General features: G+C 40.6%; 1 protein-coding gene across 1 annotated transcript in view; it reads right to left on the minus strand.

The window, feature by feature from the left end:
• The window catches only part of skap1 (src kinase associated phosphoprotein 1), a 28,651-nt gene that overhangs the window by 1,610 nt on the left and 5,914 nt on the right, over positions 1 to 21,127 (minus strand). Inside the window, exons 5-11 of the mRNA XM_024284781.2 lie at positions 12,807 to 12,887; positions 12,640 to 12,723; positions 12,423 to 12,547; positions 11,584 to 11,647; positions 10,326 to 10,499; positions 8,382 to 8,432; positions 8,189 to 8,298 (exon numbers count right to left, since the gene is read on the minus strand). Coding sequence (XP_024140549.1) covers positions 8,189 to 8,298; positions 8,382 to 8,432; positions 10,326 to 10,499; positions 11,584 to 11,647; positions 12,423 to 12,547; positions 12,640 to 12,723; positions 12,807 to 12,887 — 689 coding nt within the window. The remainder of the gene's footprint in view (positions 1 to 8,188; positions 8,299 to 8,381; positions 8,433 to 10,325; positions 10,500 to 11,583; positions 11,648 to 12,422; positions 12,548 to 12,639; positions 12,724 to 12,806; positions 12,888 to 21,127) is intronic.

Here is a 21,127-nt window from a genome sequence, read left to right on the forward strand (position 1 = left end):
TAAACATGTTTAGTCTTTTTCATATATGACATTATGAGAACTATTAAAATTGTCAAAAGGAGTTCAAAAGCTTGTTTGAAAAGGAGTAGGCCCTTTCTTTGCTTTTCTTAAATTTGTATATATTTATTTATTGTTTTAACCTAAATTTTCATTATCCAGTCCTTAACTTTTGATCGGTTATTTATATTTTACCAGCACAGATTTAGGTAATTCAAATCCATAAGTAGGCCAATCAATTAATCACAAGACACATATGAAGTAACAATTGTATAAAAATACAATATTTCAAAATTCATCACAACATATGCAGATCAATTATCAAAAATGTGAATTTTATACAAAAAAACCTTCTAATCACTTCAGTTGGATCTTAGATTTGATCTGGATTGATGTTGAGGACAGAGAAGGAATATGTCTGTAAATCTCTGCATCCAGGAGGACATGCGTGGAGAAGCACGTGTTTGGTGGCCCTGTTTTTTTTCCTGGTAAAACCGCGCTCATTCCATCAAAGGTGGAGCTGACACCACTGTGCAGCCAGAGGAATGAGGCCTGCAGATAATGACCCGGTTCTGGACACTCGGGATAAATGAATGGCTGGAATGGTGATAAACAACAAGACTCGGGAGTCCTCGCAGCAGAACAAACAGATAGAAGAGAATTGTCCACACAGGCCTCATCGTTTTACTCCAACATCCCTGACAGCTCAGGCCGCCATGTTCCAGGATGCTTGGCTGTCTTACAAACTGACAATTTAGGGGAAAGTTGGGTCTAAAATGGTGTTTTCATTCTCCCCATTAGACTGCAGAGCAGAAAAAAACCAGAGCTGGCTCGGCTTCCGTATGAGGGGAACGTGAACAGAGAAGGGGAGACAGACGGACGGGGGGGAGGCATTGAGAGAAACAGTTCTCCTCTCCCTTGGGGGCGTCGCAGCACTATTCCACCAACCGTAGTGACAGAGAGTTTTATTTATCTCCGTTGCCCATCTGTGCTGTCGGTCTCAAATTCTCCCAGAGAAAGGTCTTTTGGATTATCAGCGCCGCCATTTTAATACCACTGCTACATCACAGAGTGGGCGCCAATGGCGGTGGAGGTCTGTGAGGCGTGCCGACTCCATCTTCCCCGTACTTGAAACGGGTTCATCCAGAGTACACCTGCTGTAATAGGGACATTGCAAAAGGTGTGGAGAGGAAATTGTCCAAATGACAAAATCTATGTTAACTCCCCTTTAGCACACAAGATTTTTCTGACTATTTTTGTCTTTTTGTGTGTGTGTGTGAAGACATGAAATGTAGAATTCAGCTCACAATATGTTTTAGGACAAAAAAAGCTGTCCAAATTCTTTCACTACTCACTGAAAGTGCACTACAGTATTTGACGTGTTCACCATTATGTTGAGCTGTCCTAACCTACAATTCAAAAATCCCAGAATTCTCAGCAAAAAACTAATGTGAATCATGGGAAATATAGACCACAATGCATTGCGTTGAACACATTTTGCCCCCAAAAAGTAATAGTTTTGGCCCAATCAGAATTATTCTCTTCTCCATACTCCTCCATTTAAATGGGTATTTTTAGTGCAAGAGGTGTCCAAGATATTTTTTTTTAATTAAATCCCACTCTCCAAGCGGAGGGATACGAATTCCTCCGTTGCGAGAGTGAACCGCGTCACGCTGTGCCACGGAGGAGAGGCGAATTTCTTCACGAGGGAGCGCTCTGGAACACAGAAGTTCACATTTAAATGTAAGTACCGACTTTATGTTGTATCGTGACATTTTGTTAAAGTTATATATCTGATGTTGTTATGTATAATCGAGCACTGGAAGCTCCGCGCAAAAGCTAGCTAACCAGGGACTATTGGTGACGTCATCGAGCGAAAGTGATGTCCGAAATATGAGCCACATTTCTCCAAAACTCCGTATGGAGGGTTAAATGTTGGGGAAGGGAGAATGGTAAGAATAATTTGTTAGAAGTTAAAAATGATTTATATTCCTACAAGTTTTTTTTTTTTTTTTAATATATATACATATCATTAAACATTTTTATTTATTTTTGTAAAGTTACTTGTTTCTTTTGGTTTGTAGACTGTTTTACATTCACTTCTTGTTTTTTTTATATTTAATTTCAATAAGTTTAATTTTAATAAACTATTTTCCATTTAATTGAAAATATAGTCCAAATTCTGTTCTTCTGTTTATCAAGTATTTTAAAAAAGGGGAAACTTACAAATATATATATATATATATATATATATATATATATATATATATATATATATATATTCACGGCGAAACCAGTGGCCTAGAAATTTCCCAGAATTATCTGCGAAAACCAGTCCATCGATGCTCACTATAATGAGGAGTAAATTGTGTTTGAACAATTTTTGCGGAAGAAAATGTACCTTTAAAATAAAAGATAAATGTTTTCTGAATCAGACTACAGTGGATTAATAAATAGTCCTCATTAAATGCTCGTACAGATAAGGTTATCACTTCGTGAAATCGGTGTCATGAAAAAAAAAGTAGTGAGCATGGTGTTCAAATTCCTTCTAAAATCTGGGGCACTAGTTCGTCCTGCACCATATATATATATAGATATATATATATATAAATATTAGTAGTTAGAGAGTAGTGAGGGAATTCAGACAGCCATGGAGTAAAACTAAAGGGATGCAGCAGCTTCCTCTTTTTTTCTTCTAAGCTACCTCCTGGTTGCAGTTCAAATGTGTGAGCAGAAGGGAAAGGGGAGGGCCGAACAGCGCCGCGTGGCGGCGGCTGCAGTGCCTCGACTCGCTGACCTCTCGGTGACTTCTCCGCTGAGAGAGCTCGGAATGAGCATGGGCGGGGTTGGCACTGAAGAGCGGGTTGCCATGACAACACCTGCAGTGTACCCGCGCAATCGTTTATTTACCACTCAGGGGGCTGGCTAATGGCGGCATTCTGATAGACCCATCGTTCACGTCGCCGACCGGAGGACAGATTGACAGCTACCCGAGCCTGAAGCGGGGAGAAGGTGAGTCGAGGTTGGCTGGGTGGAGGAAAGAGAGGATGGGTGAAGCAGGTGTGGAGACACACCGCTGCATTTCAAACAAAAGGCGTCTTCAACATCAGTCTTTGTCTGCGTAAAATGCCCTTTTTAGGGGCATTCTGCACACATCCTGGCTGCATGTCTCCACACAGATGAAACACAAACACACACAATCCCAAATGCATACAAACTAGGGGGAGTGCTAATAAGCCTGACACATGAGGCATCTCCACCCGGCCACCAGCTGACTGAGGCAGGCCTTGGGAGTGATGGAGCGCAGGAAGTTTCTCATTGCCCTGCCGCTGAACCCACTGCCTGGTTGTTACAATCTCTCCCTCCCTTCTTCCACATTTCCAACCCCCTCCATCCTCTCATTCCCATCTCTCCTGTAGTAGTTTCCGCTTGTGCCCTCTCCGTTGTTGTTCTTTCTTCTCTTTTCTTCCCTTTTACATCATCATCAGATGCACTGCAGCTCTGTGCAGTTCTTCCATCACCGGTCACTCTAATAAAGAAACATGGTCACCTCTAGCTGGAAGGAGCCCATCATCTGTATCCCGCTATCGGGTTAGCGAGCCCTCCTCACGTAGATGTACCTCCACGAGCAACCTGAACCGGCACGTGTTTCAGGGAGATCTTAGAGAGCCAAATCACCGAACGGGCTTCCGATTGGAAACATGACAAAGCATGAGAACGTCTGAAAATATCTCAGGGACGATGAGATTTAATAAAAAGAAAGTCGACTTGCTTCTTTCTAATGCACGCCTGGGATTACAGATAGGTCCTTAACTTAATAGCAATTTAAAGTGGATTTGTGTATGCCACTGAGTGTCTGTAATGATGGCTGTTTATGCCGCCCCTCATTTATAATAATTAAGTGGAATGGATTGGGGGTGGGTTGCTCGGACACGGTTCTGGGCTATTGGCTTGGGCTGAATAATGACCTACTGTAGTTGACCGGGGGATGACCGCTGCCTCCTGCATGACCCCGAACGGCAGACTCACCCCCTGCTACTTTGGGTGGTAAAAAGGATGTCTTGCCTGTCTATAGTGTCTTGGTGTCTATGGTCACAAAAGCAGCCAGGGGTCTTTAAATTGGGGTATGACAGAGAAAAGGAAAGGGTGCAAAGGGGGGTCAGATTAGCACAAAAGAAGAAAGGGATCCCCCCCCTCCCTCTTTGTCCCACTTGCCTGACTTTTCCCATCTGATTGTTTGTCCACTTTTCCTTTTCTTTTGGGAGACCTGTTGGCAGCACCAAGTAAAACAGCAAGTTTCCATGCAAAAAAGTAGAAAAATCCAAGTTTTGATGTCTAAAATAATATATTTTATTTTACTTTTAAATGTAACAATTAAAGTAAACTTTAAATCCTTAAATCTAAATCTTCCAGGACTGTTGAAAAGCACCACCAGGTGTCAGTGGTGTCCATGTTCTTATTGTGTGTTTTTTTTATACAACAACTTTGGTCAAATGTGTGGCCAGGTTCTATGGGGAACCACACCAGATTGGCTGCTCCGACTTCCTTTCTCTGGGATTTGGTTGGACGGGAGGAAGAAGGAAGGAAATCAGGCTGCAAAAGAGGAAGAGATGGCGGCAGCGCTTGCCAGAGTTTTAAGGACCCTGGAAGGGTTTGCGTCATAAATCTCTTCCCACTCCATCCTGCCGTTCTCCATGAGTGCCTGTGGGAATACAGGAATGTGACAGCTGACCTGTGGAGTCCATGGCTTTTGATTGGGAATACATAAATTAGCGGGGCAGGAATGCGGGGCAGCCTTATGGCCTGGTGCGGGCCGGAGCTGCAGAGGACGCAGGCGTTACACGTGTCACAGAAAGATGCAACAAAAGGCTGCCATAATTGAATCAGACACACACTGTAAATCCTATTAAAGCAGTCCCTTTCACTCTCAAGCTTGAACGTGCTTGATTGAACAATATAAAGCCATTGAATCGCTGAATCCCTTTTGGGGTCACAGGCGAGAAAAAAGTGTAAAATGAGCAATCTGAGCAGGGAGATATTAATGTAAGTAAAGAGCAGGGATGCATGTTTCTGCCTCATGTACCAGCCAGCCGAGCATCGCCGCTGAACTCTGCAGAAGACAGGCTCTACTGAAAACAGCGGCGGAGCCACCGCTACAAGATTAGTTATCCACAAACTAATGGGATTCGTGTGAGTTGTAATGCTGCTAATTTATTTACTTTACTGGTGGAGCGCAAATATAAGCACTGGCGCAGGGCAGCACACAGGGGAGGGAAGAAAAGACACGAATACAGTAAAAATGCCTCCACTTTACAGTAAGTGAGGGATCAATAATGACGGATGAGGCCCTTTTATACAATCGGCATGTTCTCCTCAGTTCACAGCCATATGACACCACGCCTGTGGCTATCCCATTCTGCACTTCAGCAGTCAATCACATCCCAGCTTTAAAAATAACAGTTTGTTAGCACCATTGATTTAGCACTTAGAGCGTGTCCTTATTACCTTGTAATTATGGTCAGTGTTGACATAACAGCACAGACAACTAGGCCTCCCACCCTCAGAGAGAATTTATGAGCCCCGGTTTTATTACGGCCATTTCATGTGTCTGGGTCCCCAGTTAAGCGACAGGCTCGAGATCCAGCCAAGGGCCCGTATTTCACTCACGGAGGTCAGGGTTCTCAGGAGGACCCCGTAAAACTAAACAGCAGCGGGACCGCCACACACGTCCAGGAGACACGGGGAAACCCTCCCCAAGGGCTCATCACAATAAACAGCAGATTAATGCCAAATACTGCCAGACAAAAGGCAAATGGGATGCTGTTAGGATGAAAAGAGGCTTCCAGTCTTGTCATCACAAAACAAATACAAAAAAAAAAAAACACCCAGCAGTTAGTAAATAATTTACAGCCTCACTTTAGGTTTATTAAAAGATGTAACAGATTTTTTTTTATTCTGCAGTCAGCAATGGATTCCTCTGTGAGGCAGAAATCTGATCCGTACAGAGGAAAGTAATCTACCAGGCTGGGCTGATGGGCAGTTCTAAAGCAAAGAACATGTTCTCTTTGCTTCCAAAAATGGACACTTTTGTGATAGTTGCATGAAAAATTAAAGATGGCCATTCTTGCCATTAAGCCCATACACGAAGAAAGAGCATGCTAGTTTCACAGAAAACAGATTCATCCTCTGTAAAACAACCCATGGTGACATTGGTGTAACAGAAAAAAAAATCTGAAATAGGTTCTGTAATCGACTTTGTTTGTGATGCATTCCACATCATTTTATTTTTAAGGAAAAATTGGTCTGTGTCTTTATGGGTTAAGATGATTTTTAATTTCAACATCAAAACAATTTATTAGACAAAAGACCAACTTTGATGAAATTGTGTTGTTCTTGTGGCATTGTTTTGATGATGGAAGAAATATAAAAATTAAGCTTAAAATTGCATTTCTGGTACTTTTTTTATTCAAATGAATGGGAATTAGAAGCAGAAGAAAAATGCCGTTTGAAAAAAATTTGCATCTGTGATGTTGAAAATACACTGGGTGAGCTACAAGGCCATTCTGTTGCATCCACTTGTAGACAAATACATCCAGTAACGTCTTAATTTTTGTCATCTTAGCTGATGTCTGGCTCAAAACTGTACAGCTGGATAGCCTCAATAGTTTTGTCGGTAATGTTAGGTTGGGGACGTGACGGGCTGTAAGCTAGTGGGAGAGCGTGAAAAGAGAGAGCTCTCAGTTATGAGTGATGGGAAGTGATGGGAATAATGGTCTCGCCCACAACTCATAGATGAATTTCTAATGAAGTATTGCTTCTCTGCAGAAACTATGTCTTAGAACAGAGGCCACCAAACTACGGCCCACGGGCCAGATCCACATTTAGCCCCACCCTCTAAACACTAACAGGGATGCATATTTTTTTTTCTTCTCAATCTGGCTGATTGAGAACAACATAGAGCGTGACTTTTTATTCCACACTTCTGCAGTCTGAACTGTCACAGGAGAAGATGGACTATGTATTGGTTTAATTTTTAAAATGTTGTAGTATTATTTTTTCTGTGGAGATTACTGATATTGTTATTTAAAATTTGGCTATGTGTGACTGTCTGGAAAACCATAAATATTTATGTTTAGACACACCTAGTGATTGTCAAACTTTTTCTGTTGGCCTGCAAACTGATCCTGGCCCCACATCAGAGAAGAAAACAGTTATGTGGCCCTCAGAAGAAAAAGTTTGGGGACCCCTGTCCCAGAAAACTTTGTTGATTTGGGCTTAACACTGCAAAATTATGATTAAAAGATCACAAGAAAACTTACAATAGATCAAAAGATGATCAGAGTGGGACTTTAAATTTTGATCTCCATCCAGGTGTGAAAAAACGATAAAACAATTGCAAATTATTTTAATCCAATAACTTTACCCAGAGAAAAACAGACATACTAAGCATGACATCAAATCTCTACCAGATAATTCTCCTTTTTCCATTCAGGTTACCTAAACTAAATAAAGACACAAGGATTCAATTTGATATCGACCAGTAGTAACAGTCTGGGAACTAGTCCCTCTTCACTGCAGTGGAGAAGTGCCCAAATTACAAGCCATTGATTTCCAGTAGGGTGTCTGTTCACTGGTAGATTCTCTGCGTGTAACTGCAAGATGGCCATAGAACATGGGGAAGTAGATGGAGGGGAAAAAGCCGCGGTGCAGGATGGCTTCACCTGCAGTTTATGTCAAACAGAAAGACGGAGTTTCGCTTGGCTGCCGACTCAATTAACCCGTGTGATGGAGGCTCCATAATGAACAACAGCTTCATAACGCAGCGCCCAAATGGTACTTCACCCTGGTGGCCCAGGAATAGACAATACCACTGCTGGCTCCCCTGCAACAGTGGGACGCCAGTGCAGGCTAGCAGAGGAATTTAGAGGTTGGGGATATCAGCATGTTCGGAAAGTAAATGAGAACGGGGCAATTACAGAAGCTGATGTTGTTTAACCCTTAAATAATTGCACATTTTACACGCTTCAATCGTGTATAGCTTGATTTAAATGACTATAAACCCTCCTTTAATTGTATCAAAGAGTCTAAGGTGCAGTCAGGAGTCCCCCTTCGTTAGACACAAACAGTTGTTTCCATCAAATTCACTGAAACTGAAAACTTCTGGATAGTTTTTAATGTGTGTGATGCTGACCTTGCTGATGATGTGGATGAGATCTCCTCTTTGAAAGTCCAGCTCATCTGGCTCGTCAGCCTCGCAATCCCATATACCTTGATAGTAGTTAGCATAGTCTGAGGTGTAGTCTGCAAAGAAATGCAGATGCACAGGTCAGATTTGAATAATAATATTCATAGTAATGATAGTTATGTAAACACATGGCTCTGACCTGATCCGCTGTTCTCGAAGCTCTCATTCAGAGAGTCTTGGAAATCCTCCTCTAAACAGAGATGAAAAAGCATTAGCAGATAGATTTTTAACTGAAGATAATTATTGGAAACATTGTTTTCTGAAAGCAATTTATTTAGAACTCAAACTATTACAAATGGAGAAAAGTGTCTTAAGGTAATCTTTGCAAAATCCCCAGGACATGAAATGCTTATTTTTCTTTGGACCAGACTGAACTCCCCAACGAGGATCAATACGCCGACATGCATCAAAGTGCTGGGAGGATAGTTAAAGAAGCAGGAGCTGTCTTTGAGGCGCACAGAGGCGGACGTGGCATTGACTGTGGGGCGTGGCACCCGGTGGTCTGTTAGGTGACACAGTGATATGCCTCCCTCTGTCTCCCACATTCATCCTGAGCAGAAGCAGGCTGACAGCCGGACCACAACCCAGCAACACTATCCACCTTCCAGCACAACCTGCGCCTCTCCTTCCAGGAAGAGCAGGAAAGATGACACACACACACTAACACACACACACATGCAAATTTGCGGTCATGTGTGTAGTTTCTATTTAAAATCTACTGTCCATTCACATCTATAGGTTTTTGTTCTCCAACTTTCCACAAAAAAACTGTTTCTACAACAAAAACAGGAAGAAAAGAAGAAAATTCAATCTTGTTTGCAGTGGATCTAAGCATTCGTTCAGTACTAGGAGCATCACTCCGCTAAGAGACCACTGCTATGGTCCGATGCTTTTCTATATCAAAGTGATTTAATTTTCCAGTCAATAAAATCAGTCATCAGCACCCGAGCCAATACCAACCGTGCTCCGCAATCTGCCAGCAACTGAGCCAGCCTCATCCCTGCGACAAAACGGAGAGCCCTCATCAACCAGAAACGGATGCCGCAGTCAAAGATGCAATTTTGCAAATCCCAAATATTTATGGTCATTAAATGTTATTAACTTTTTTTGAAGAAGAGAAATATTAAATAAAAAAACAGGGACAATATGTTTAATCATGTGTTGCTCAGTTATCAAGAATATTCTGCTTAAGCATTTGAGGAGTGGGAACTTCCTTGTAGATGACTGAAATTAGTGGAAAATAGCAGTTAATGGTGTTTGCGTAGTGCTTTTGATGAGCATGGAGGTGGTGCATGATTAATAAGGGAAGGGGTGAGAAAGTGAACGAAAGAGGCTGTCATCCGATATGCCATCTGTGGTCAGGCTCTGTACCTCTTCCCAGATGGCTTTGAACGGCGGCGTGACATTCTGAAGACTGATTTCCCTTTCACCAGTGATTTTGGTAAAGGTAATGTACTCACTGACTGAAACCGAATCTTGATGTATCTTATTTAATAGAAACAGTGATGGACGACGGCCATGAGAAGATCGGATCACCTCTTTTGTCCTTCTTGGGATCTTGTAGCCGCCCTGACACATGGCACTGTCTCTCCCCTTCAGGAGGAGCTCGCGCACGCTCTCCCTCGCGCTCGTCAGTCAAACTTTAATTTCTATTAAATATGCGACATGAAGAGATTCCGAACTATTTTCAGCCTAAAGAGAGATACGGTCTTCATTTCCTTTCAGTTAAATTGCGGTTGCATTTTTTTTTTTTTTTTTTAATTGGAGGTAATTTGTTGCCTGGCAATATTAGCTAATTGGACTTTATGTGACATGGCTTTTCCAAACAACTCTTGCTGATTTTGATAACTGCTTAGATATTTTTAATAAGGGGTCAGCTATAGTTTTTGTCACAACACACTTTTTTGCAAAATGAGCATGATGGTCTGCTGCTGTGCGTAACCGAAAAATGCAGGTCCGCAAAAGGGTTTGCGTGACAATTGGAGAGACCCTTTGTGTGATTGAGTAGCACAGGAATTTGTGCACCCTCCGGGTCTATAGCAGTATGGGGGTTCAAACGCGGGTTGGCCACGCCCCCTCATACCTGGCAGCTCCTCGTAGATTTCCTCGCTCTCATCCTTGGCCTCCCAGTCCTCCTCTCCGCCCTGTTTGCTGTTCTGGGGGATGTTTGGCTGCTGCAAAGGACTGTTAGGCTCAATATCATCGTAGTTTTCCTCATCTTCATCGTCATCCACAGGAATGATGGTGGAGCTCAGATCTGTGAGGGATTTGGAGAGGTGTGTCAGGTGGAGGGCACAGAAAACAGTGCAGAGGCGTGGACTGTAGGGCAGAGGTCACTTGTACACAAGTTTTTTTATTTTTTAACAATTTTTTTGTCTTTTTATTTTGAAATATGAAGTCAAAATCCCCAAATATTCAGAATACATTAAAAAGTGGTAGAGAAACAAACAATACAATGTTTTTAAATTAAATTTAAAGTTATTATTAAGCTCTTATTTTGGATTGTACACAATTGCGTTTTTTTCACAACAAAGCAAACAAAAACTCAATGTAACAAAGAAAAGTCCCTATGTTAGAGGAGCAAAGAACAATCTGGACCAAACGGAGTTTGAGATGAAAGCTGTGCTCTCAGGATGTAAGATAAACTGCAGAGTGTCCTTTGCTTCCCGCTAATCGGTGGCCCTGCCTGAGTTCATTTGAGAGAAAACGAGGCACAAGTGCTTGCTCAGATGTAGGAGCCGGTTCATTGCAAGCGACGGGCAGCTGCAACACGGGGTATCAGGTCGTCTGCCATACAACAGCACCCAAGCAGAAATCAATGTCACTGGAGGATAGCCAGAACATCTACCAATCAATTTCCTGTAAGTTGGAATTCAGTAGGAGGGCTGTGGGAGGAGGCGCTGGAGGAGGTGAAGGGAAACCAGGGCTACATGTTGGTGCACGTGACACATTGGAACCACACGTCCAATGAGGAGGTGCAGGACTGTTGTGCTTGGCTGTGCAGGCAGTAATGGATTGGGTGTTTTTTATATGAGTCAGAGATGATAAAGAGCACCCACGCACTCCTGACCTTTCTGCACCACAAAAACATCAGGAAAAGCCAGTGGAAGACCAAGATAGAAACATGTGAGTTTGTTACCTCTCAATGATTTTTTTTAATCGATTTCTGAATTGGAAAATCTACTCCTTTTATATGATAATGACTTTTTATGCTCGAATGTCAAACAGGATGAGAGAAAAATCACAAAATTAGAAGAGACATAAAAGAGAGAAACAGAGGAATACATTTCTCATAAAGCAACATATAAAATAAGTGAAAAAAAAATTAAAAAAAAGTTTACCTTTTAGAACAAAATTGATTTGGTCCACCCACTCTTTGGCTTCCTGGGGATTACTGGCAGCAAACTGAAAAGTGGCAGAAACACTGTTGTTCTTATTATTTGCAATTACACTCATTTTGAGTAAATTATTTATACTATAAAATATTGTCAATCATTTAAAAATGCAGTAAAAACTGTTTATTTTTTGTGTAAATTAATAGTTGTTACCAGAGAAAACCTCTGAAAATAGAACACACATACATTAAAAACCACGGAGAAATTGTATTAAATAAATCTCTTTTGTTTGTCCAATAATTATTTATTGATAGAATATTTTTTAAATATCTATAATTTAAAGGTGCTCCATATTTATTTGTTTATTTGTTTTGGTTTAGTAAAAAACAACATTCTAGCCTGTAAAAAATCATGAAAACAAGAAGGAAAAAATATCTCTCAAAATATATTTTTATCAGTTTTATATAATACAAATAATAATGATTTAAAGAAAAAGAAGAAAAAAAAGATTGAATGAAGAATGATATAATTTCTTTTTGGGGGGGGCTTTTAGCTCATTAAAAGAGAAAGCTGCATATTTAAAGCTGGAGACAGTGAGGTGGCATCGCTACAGTAATGCAAAAATCTACTTTTATTAAAAGTTATAAATATCGAGACATGACAATAACAATAAAAATTATATTTAAAAAAATGAAGTGATTAATTAATTGTTTTTCTTAGTAAATACATTTTGTAGTATATTAAAAAAAAGACAAATATGTTTAAGATACAATCCTTACATTTTATTTTGAAATAAAAACTAAAATTTTCCACTTAATTAGTAATACACTCGTGATGATACAGACCTGGAAAGCCCGTCGTCCTTGAGCCGTGAGCTCAAAGCAACACTTTTTTTTGGAGTCTTTTCTCAGGTTGGGCACCAGCTGTGCGCTGTAATTTCCGATATAAAACGAACCCTTCTGCTGTTTATCTGCAGAGAGGACGACACATGGCGGCATGTTATGTGGCGCAGCCTTCTGTGGCTGTTCTGTTTCTGCAGCTGGACATTAAAATAACACAAACCTTTTTCGCTCCCAAAGTAGTAAAATATGGAGTTGTTGAGGACGCACCATCTCTTCTGCCACTCTGGTCCAAAGAAGGTGTGATCTGAAGAAAAAAGGGGATGCTTTTGGTTACTTGCACACATTTTATTAGTATATTTAAAATATATGAATTAAGTATTTTCTTGCCTTTTCGCTTCTTTTCTAGGTAGCCTTGCTTCAGGATGTTGGTGAGGTCTTGGGCTGCCACTGGGATGTTGTCCTCCAAGTCTGTGAGCACAACTAAGTTTAAAGCTCAAACTCAACTATATTTTATATGAGTTAGATTAAAAACTGCAAATTTGCACATTATGGGAGCTGCAATAACTTTTTTTTAAAACTTTCTCCATTGCTTAAGGAAACAACAGAAACCAGAATACAAATTCTCTCAACCCATGGATCAAATACATCCCCGCTAGGCTTCAAGAAACCCGGATCAATACATCTACAGTGGTGCTGAGCACTGCAGTCCATACATCTGCTCACATAACAATTTAATGAGAACAAGCTTCCTGTGGGAATCCAGCAACTCTTCATTTTGCAAAGTCGAATTTCAAACACTATAGGACAATGGCACAACTTGAAAGCCTTAAGCTAATTAGCGCGGCAGTTAGGTAATGCACCGTGAGCGGTCTCACTTATGCGGGAGATAGGTTGATAGCGTTTCTGCTCTTATGTGGCATCATCAATTTAATGCATCCTAAACTGGCTCTCATGAAATGCACCTTCAGCTCACCCGCACTGAGCTGGTGATTGTTTGCTCCTCTACTCAAACCCTGGGGATCAACTTGACCCCCCACCCCCACCCCTCCAGGTCAGCTGCAAACTGAGGTCACTTCCGCTTTGACAGAGGTACCTGGTTTGTAACAAAAATCTTATCTCCGCTTCCTCCGAGTTCATCCGTCAACGGGCATCGATCTTCTCCAAGCTGCTCCTTTTAGTTGGAAACACAAGAGCGACTTAAGCACCATTTACATAAGTCAGTGTGACACCCCTATTCAGACCGCACAAGGCACGGGGAAAGCCTGTCCCTCAGATTGGACCCACAGCAAACCCCGACACCACAGTAAATGTCCTGTCTCGTTAAATGTGCCCCACAAGTGCGATTGTCTTTCCTGGAGGATTTGTTTGAAGTCTCGTCTGTGCATCTTTAGAGCCCAAACTGCGGCTGCCACTGAGATCTAAGTGCATGAAAAACCAGCGTGTGATCCGTTAACCCCGCACTACTTCAGCTTGTGGTCCTGACAGATGAGTGGCTCATTCCACAGCACTAACACGCTCACATATCATCAGCCTGTCTTTGTGGATGGACTGACCAGTGACACTATAAGCACAAAGGTGCTAAGGACTGTTTTGTCAAAGAGAACCTGATTCCGTACATCATAACGAACAGCGGTCATTATGCTCCCCCCACCTCATTTATCCCATGGCAGCACGTCCATTTTTTTTTTTTTTTGTCTGAGGCCTGCTTCCATGTTGCGGCTCACTCCTAATCCCCTCATCCGTCTGCCTCCCTCACTCTTCATTTATCTCAAAAGCTGAGCTCGGCTAATAAAAAAGGAGGAACAAAATCAACACAGGATCACTCTGATCTCGCAGAGTCAATAAACATTACACATTCATGCGCGCTAAGCAGCCTCACCAGCTGACCTGAAACCCCTCCCTAACTATCCTCCGCATGAATCCAGAAATCTGCACATTACTTTACATTCCTCCACAATAAAAGCATCCAACTGGTTAATGCTGCCAGATCACACTTTGAACGAGCGTAGAACCTGATTGCTTCTGGGTCAACACCTCTTTGGGACCATTTTGAGGTAATGTTATCCAAGTAAGTGTCGTTCAGAGCGTTGAACAAAATCCAAAACCATCTTTGTGTTTGAGTTTTAACTTTTAAGCGAGGCAACGAGTGACACATTAATGCATCTAATTAAGGCCTTATCGAAACTGCAGACAGATGGCAGTCTTTCATAAAAATCATAAATTGCATTATCAATTATTCAGGGCAATGCCGTGACTTCATTTTCATCCCTTTTGCGTTTTAATTAGCCCCATCCACAGCTTTGATATTGACATTAATTTGATGGCAATTTATTGATATTTTTGCATAACCTATTTAGCTGAGTGCAATTACCAACAAAGAGGAGCAAATGAATATGGTGTTTGGGTCTGGTCGGAGGTTGCGTAAATCAAGGTGAGGAGTTGCTAGCCGCCTGCTAAGTAAATCTAAATGTTCCAAAAGTTTAGGTCACATTATTTGCTTATGGAAAAAGGTAAACAAAAAAATAGAAGCATTTTTATGGGGAAACTGACCTGTCTGCTCTCAAACTTGTGCAAAACTTTGAGACGATGCACAAGGATGCATTTAAGGTGCCAGCGGTCTGCAACAGCCACAATCTCTCATTTGGTTATGCACCCCCCACCCCCCAGCAGGGTGTTATGAGCTCAGCAGTTGATCCCACAAGAAAAGGCTGATTTATGTTAGCATGACCAGAGGGAGTTAATGTATTCTCTCATTAAAATCCACTTTAGTTAGGCTGAAAGTCAATCAAAGGCTGGATAGAGAGAGTGAATCAAAATGAAGGGAAATGGTCTGGTGGGAGGACTGATAAGTTACATTAGATCTAACGGTGGTCATAACGCACTAAAGATTGTACGAAAAACACAAGAAAAAAAGCACAGAGGATGATGGCTGTGCTGCAAAAACGAGCCGTCCCTGTTAGCATCTTGTTTTTCACACAGTCGGATGGTAAAGAAGGGCAAAGGATTCAGTCGCAGCAGGGAAAGGCTATAGTTGGAACCACCAGTGGAAACACTTCGATTATCAAGAGAAATGTGGAGAACGCCAGCGATAAAGAATGGGGAAAAAAACAAGGAAATGTTGTTTTCTCAACATGTTTTAGCTTTGTTGCTTTCAAATAAACACCTCAGCGACCTGTTCAAGGTCAGAAAAAGGGTTTAGGTTAGCCCAGAATTCACCTTTGCAAAGAAAAAGTGCAGGAGAAATTCTCTGGAAAACCATTAAACCTCTGTTTGTCTAAAAACAACTCAAACTGAACATTTTCCTGCAGTTTATGTGCTCCTCTGTGCAGACAATTTCAACTAATCATTAGGTTTTACACCACTCGAAACATAATGTTGAACCGAGTCCCTTCCTTTTAATTCTTCCGTTACCACTATCTTTAGGAGTATCTATCCCCTGATTACACTCCAATCCTTTATTGATAGTAAATCAATGTTTGGTTCTATGAAAGAGCAAAACAAGATGACATGCTGCAGGCAACATTAATAAAAAAGGCTTATTTTGTTCCAGCAGTACTCGAAAGATATTACATTTTGCTAATATAGATGTCTTGGAAAAGCAGATGGCATTTCTAGATTAAAACAAAAATCAATACATGGACATCAGCTTATTATATTGCCGGTCCATGTTTGTTTTCATTTCTGAAAAATTCCAGCAGACTGAAAATATCTGTGCAACTCATTTTTGTGTTATTTAATCTAAGGTTTCCCTCGAATTAGACGGTCAGGACAGCTCTATTTACTGATTGTACGGTTACAGTTATGGGATTTTTACGTCAAGTCTGGTCAGAAAGTTCTGGTTTTCTTCCTCCTTTGCGTAGTCCTTGAGAGCTCTGACAGTCTTTGGATCCAGGAGGTATCAATGCAGCATTGGAGGGCAGGACCTGACCCTGCTGTGAACTCTGCTGATGAGGTGAAACAGAAGGCAGGGAGAGGCGCCCCAGCCCTGAGGGGGCTGCTGGGAGAAATGCCGCCGCTTCCACGGGCCGGGCCAACCAGACCGCAATCCTCTTCCACACTGTCCTTGATTAGGAAAAAGTATTCACTCAGTGCACCTTCACCCGGCCGGCGCTCCATCTGAGCACACGCCAAGCTAAATTGATACATTTTTCCTCATTACAGTGGGAGGCCTTTGGTGCACGTCCATGTAGAGAGGCGGCCGTCAGAAATGCTGAGAGAGACTGAGAGCACTGAGGTTAAGGGCAGAATGTCTTCTCGGCCCTCCTTCCCTCCCCCTGATTTGATTAGGACTTCAGTCATCGATACATAAACCATGTTTAGAACCTCCTAATGCGTGTGTTTGAACCAAAGAAAACATGCAGTGCATTATCTCAGCCTGCAGGAGGGCTGTGTCACCATCCAGAGATGTTAAGAAGAGCAGGAATTCATGCAAAATGTTTGCAGAAACTTATTTTAAAATTCTGGTTAAATAAAGAAATTCAGCCTTCATGTAAAATAATAAAATAATAATTGTTTGACATTAAATGATCCAAGTTGGGTTGTTTTTGAGCAACTTTAAAGTGAAAAAGAGAGCATTTTTGGGGGTTATTTTAACTCTGGGAAAATATAAAAGATTAATTAAAAAAAAGTCGAATTGGGTTAAAATAAAACCACTATAACCCAAAAAAATGTTACTTGAAAAGTAACCCATAAATATTTCAAGATTTTTTTTGTTTTTCTTATCAACTCAGCTGTAAAAATAGATGTGTTCTGGAAAAAAAAATCCACTCCGAAGTCATTCTGCACTTGACTTCTACACTCAAACATCACGGGCCGGCCACTGCAAAGACACAAAGGGTCTAAATTTACAATGTGAGAAGGCTTCCCCCTGGGCGGCCATAAGCAGCGTCTACAGCGACCCTGAATTTCTCTTTTCCAGATTTACTACCACTATTCAAATGCTTAACTGCAGATACAATGATCCCCTAATCGCTGGGGATGGTTTTCAGCTGCTTCGCTGACAGACACGGGGAGAAAAAAGAAAAGAAAACAGTAGTTACAATATAAATACAAGAAATGGAGCTCGGGCCCTCACGGAAAACTGCATATCTGTAATAAAAATGTGGCATAACTGCAGTCAGTGAAAGATCCTGGAGGGAACGGCACCAACTGAAGAAATAGCATGTTAAAACCATGTAAAAATCAATGTCTTCTAAATAGCTGTTAATGCATTTGATTATTTCTATTAATCCATCAAATATAATCGGAATAAAATGCCATTTCAGCGCGCTGTAACTCACAAAAGTTTATTTATGTAGCTTGATTTTTTTCACTGCACTCAACTGACATAATTCTCTCATTATTATTAAAGCAACATGTGATAAATGAGCACATCTTTCAATAGAATAAAGAAAAAATTAGGAAAAAAATACCATCTTTCATTGCAATATTAAAAACAAATGTTTGTGCATTTGTATACTTTGTTTTTTAATAAGAAAAACTGTTGTTTTTTAGTAATAAATAATATTTAGTTAAAAATATATTTTTACATTTATTTTTTTATCAAAAAATATGTTGTACTTTTTAATGTACTAATTGAAGCAGAATAATAAAGATTTATTTTAATTACTCTTTTGTATTTATGAAGATGGTTTTACGTTAATTATTTGTCTTTTCTTCAGTACATTAAGTAAAATAGATAATAAAACATGTTTTAAATAAAAAAATAAGTTGTTTCAAAATAAATGCACTAAGAAAATGTTATTATTATGATATTTTTAAACAAAATTTAAGATAAAATATATAGTAAAAATATTATTAACTTTAGTAGTATATTGAACATATATATTATGAAAATTGATTATGAAATTTTTATTTCACTTATCCTTAAAAAAAATAATCAGATGTAAATGGATGTAGATTGCTTTTTAAAATGTGAATTAAAAGGTTGAATCCTGACCTTTATCGACATGGACAAAATACGGTGAGCATTCGTATGCAAATATAAATGATCTAACTTTGTGGTAAATTTATGGGTTTAATTCTGTGAGATAGATCAAAAGTAGCTTGACAATGAAATATGCTTAAGCTGCTTCTGAGCGTTTTGACTGAATCCATTTTAAATCAATGGGAAGAATTCCAACTGTAGAGGAGGACTCGCCCAGCAGCTCATCAGCAGCTCCGTCCCACTTGGCAAACAGGAAGAAAAGGGATGCAGGCCGGGATGTACAGAGAGCTGCATCCTGAACATCCTTAAATAACTCCAAAGGGTATGGTAATGACTTTAAAGTGCTACATTATAGCAACAATTAAACCGAGAGCTCCCAGAGGTGTTGGAAGCCGCCATGTCACTGTCTGTTTACAGGCCAACACATCTCTCCGATCTCCATTTATTTCCCTAAGAAATCAGCATGGCCACCTGGGCTTGGCATTGAAACTTCATTCATCTCCAGAAATGGATTCCAGTGGAGGGCAAAATCAAATTCTCATTTGGAAGGCAGGAGGAGAAGGAGAGGGAGTGAATGCAGGAGGTACCTGGGAACGCTAACCTCCGGTTGAACCCGCGGCATCTGATAGTTTTGCTATTTGTCTGTGACATTGACAGCTCTGGGGGAGATTAGGAGCCACCCTGCCCCAGCTTCCCACTTTGCATTCTGTCTATGCGCCTCCTTGCAGATGGACGGCGGCACATTTCACTTTGCCTGCTTTCCCTGGGTTTCAGCATCGCGCTGCACCAGAGGCGACGCAGGGATGTAATTATGCAGTTCAACAATAAAACAAAGCAAATTAGAGGAGGGTGCAACAACTTTACTATGTGGCTTTTGGTGGTGGTGGCGGTGGTGTGGGGAGGGGGAAGTTGGAGATGAGAGTGATGGATGCCCTTCGGTTAAATACGTCCAAATCCCCCCTTCAAACCGCTCTCCTCCAGCCAGGCCGTGTGAGTGAGAGTGTACAAGATTAATAGTGTAAACAGAGAGAAAGAGAGGGGAAGAAAGGAAGCCAGGAGAGAGGCAGAAAGAAAAGACTATCAGCATCTGCAGCAGAACAGTAGCCCTAGGGGAATTGGGTGAACTTTTGAACCCTAATGGCAAGCAGTCGCTGCAATCCACAGATCCTCCTCCTGCCTTGTAATGCGCGCCTTTCTAAAAATGCTCACAGTTAGCAGCTGAAGTGGTGAAGGGAGAAGGAGAGTGAAGGAGAAAGAGGCGGCTCATTAACATATTGCTGCTTGCTTGCAAATGAGCAGCCGCAATCCAAATGTCACAAAATCCATGGAGCGATGAGCGCCGTGAGAAATGAATCTCTAGGCAGATATTATGATGAACAAATACAGTAGATGGCCATCAGTAAATCCAAAGAAACTTCATGACGGATGGCCGTTCGGTGGCTGCAATCTTTAAGGCATCTCTGAGGAGGCTGCAGATAGGTCACAGTTTGGTACGGTGGCCCTGAGGTGCAAATCACTCCATCAAAACAAATTCAACTATTATTAAAAAAGAAAAACAAATAATAAAAATAGCATTTCATTTTAGGTTTAAAAAAATCCACTATTCAAAAAAAATGAAGCATTTCTGAAAACAAAAGTAATTTCAGAGATCAAAATGGAATTAGAAGAGGTAAGTATTATGGGACATTACTGATTGCATGACGATGTTTGAGTTTTTTAAAACAAAGTCCACATGCTAATAAAAATGTTATGATTCGTACAGGACCTATCTAGTATTTCTATGGTTATAATGAATCTGTGATGTCCCATAGTACTTACCTTTTCCAATTTTGATTAAAAAAATTTGAAATCAAAATAAAATGTAACGAAAAGGAACGTTTCTGATTTCTGGAAGTCACTTCAGTTTTTTGAAGCCTTTCATTTTTATTTTTTCTGTAATTTTGTTTTTATTTTTTTAGGCTTTTTTTATTTGTGATCTTTAATAAGTTTTTGCAATGAGTGATGTGTTGGTGTGATATGCACTTCAGGGCCACCGTAGTTTGTAAATGAAGTGGGTCAAAAGTTCAGTCGTAAGCTGCTCATGGAGAGCCAGATTTCCAATTCTGCACAATATTTCATAGGAAAACTCCTAAAGGATCTTTATTTAACAAAGCGTCATCTTTATTTTCTTCCATAATATCACTTTAAACCCACAATAAGCCACTTTGCACATAAAAAAAATCAAATGAACTCTTTAATTGAGTTTTAATCTATCTGTTGGCATGCTTGTTGTTTTCTCCCCCCCTCAGCTACGACGTCCAGGCATGGATCCTCAAAAACACTTAGCTTTGAAATGGCTTTCTCAAGCTTCAGCCAAAATGACAGAATTTAGATTTAATATTCTATTTACAAGCTCTGCGTAATAACGTTGTTGCTGTGCATTGGGTCCTCATATTCAAATGAGGAATAGGCAACAGCGAGACATAGCTTCAAATTGGTTGTCCTACTGCGTACTGGTGCCAGTAATTGGTTTAGGAAATTAGACTGGCAAAGTGATCACTGACAGGCGTCGCATTCTTGGCCGACCTAAAACAACAAACCTCCCTTTAGAGCTAACACTAGAAGTTCATTAGCCAACGTGTCAACCTACAAAGAAAAGTGTCAGCTGAGAGCAAATGAGTATTTGATATTATCTCAGGCCTTAATTCTTTGTAATTTCACTTTCCTAGCTACATAGAATTGGACAGAAAAAAAATAACATTTCCAGTTTCTGCATTTTTATTGAAAAAAAGTAAATTGAAGT

The sequence above is a fragment of the Oryzias melastigma genome, linkage group LG19 (genome assembly GCF_002922805.2).
Source record: "Oryzias melastigma strain HK-1 linkage group LG19, ASM292280v2, whole genome shotgun sequence".
Lineage (NCBI taxonomy): Eukaryota > Metazoa > Chordata > Actinopteri > Beloniformes > Adrianichthyidae > Oryzias > Oryzias melastigma.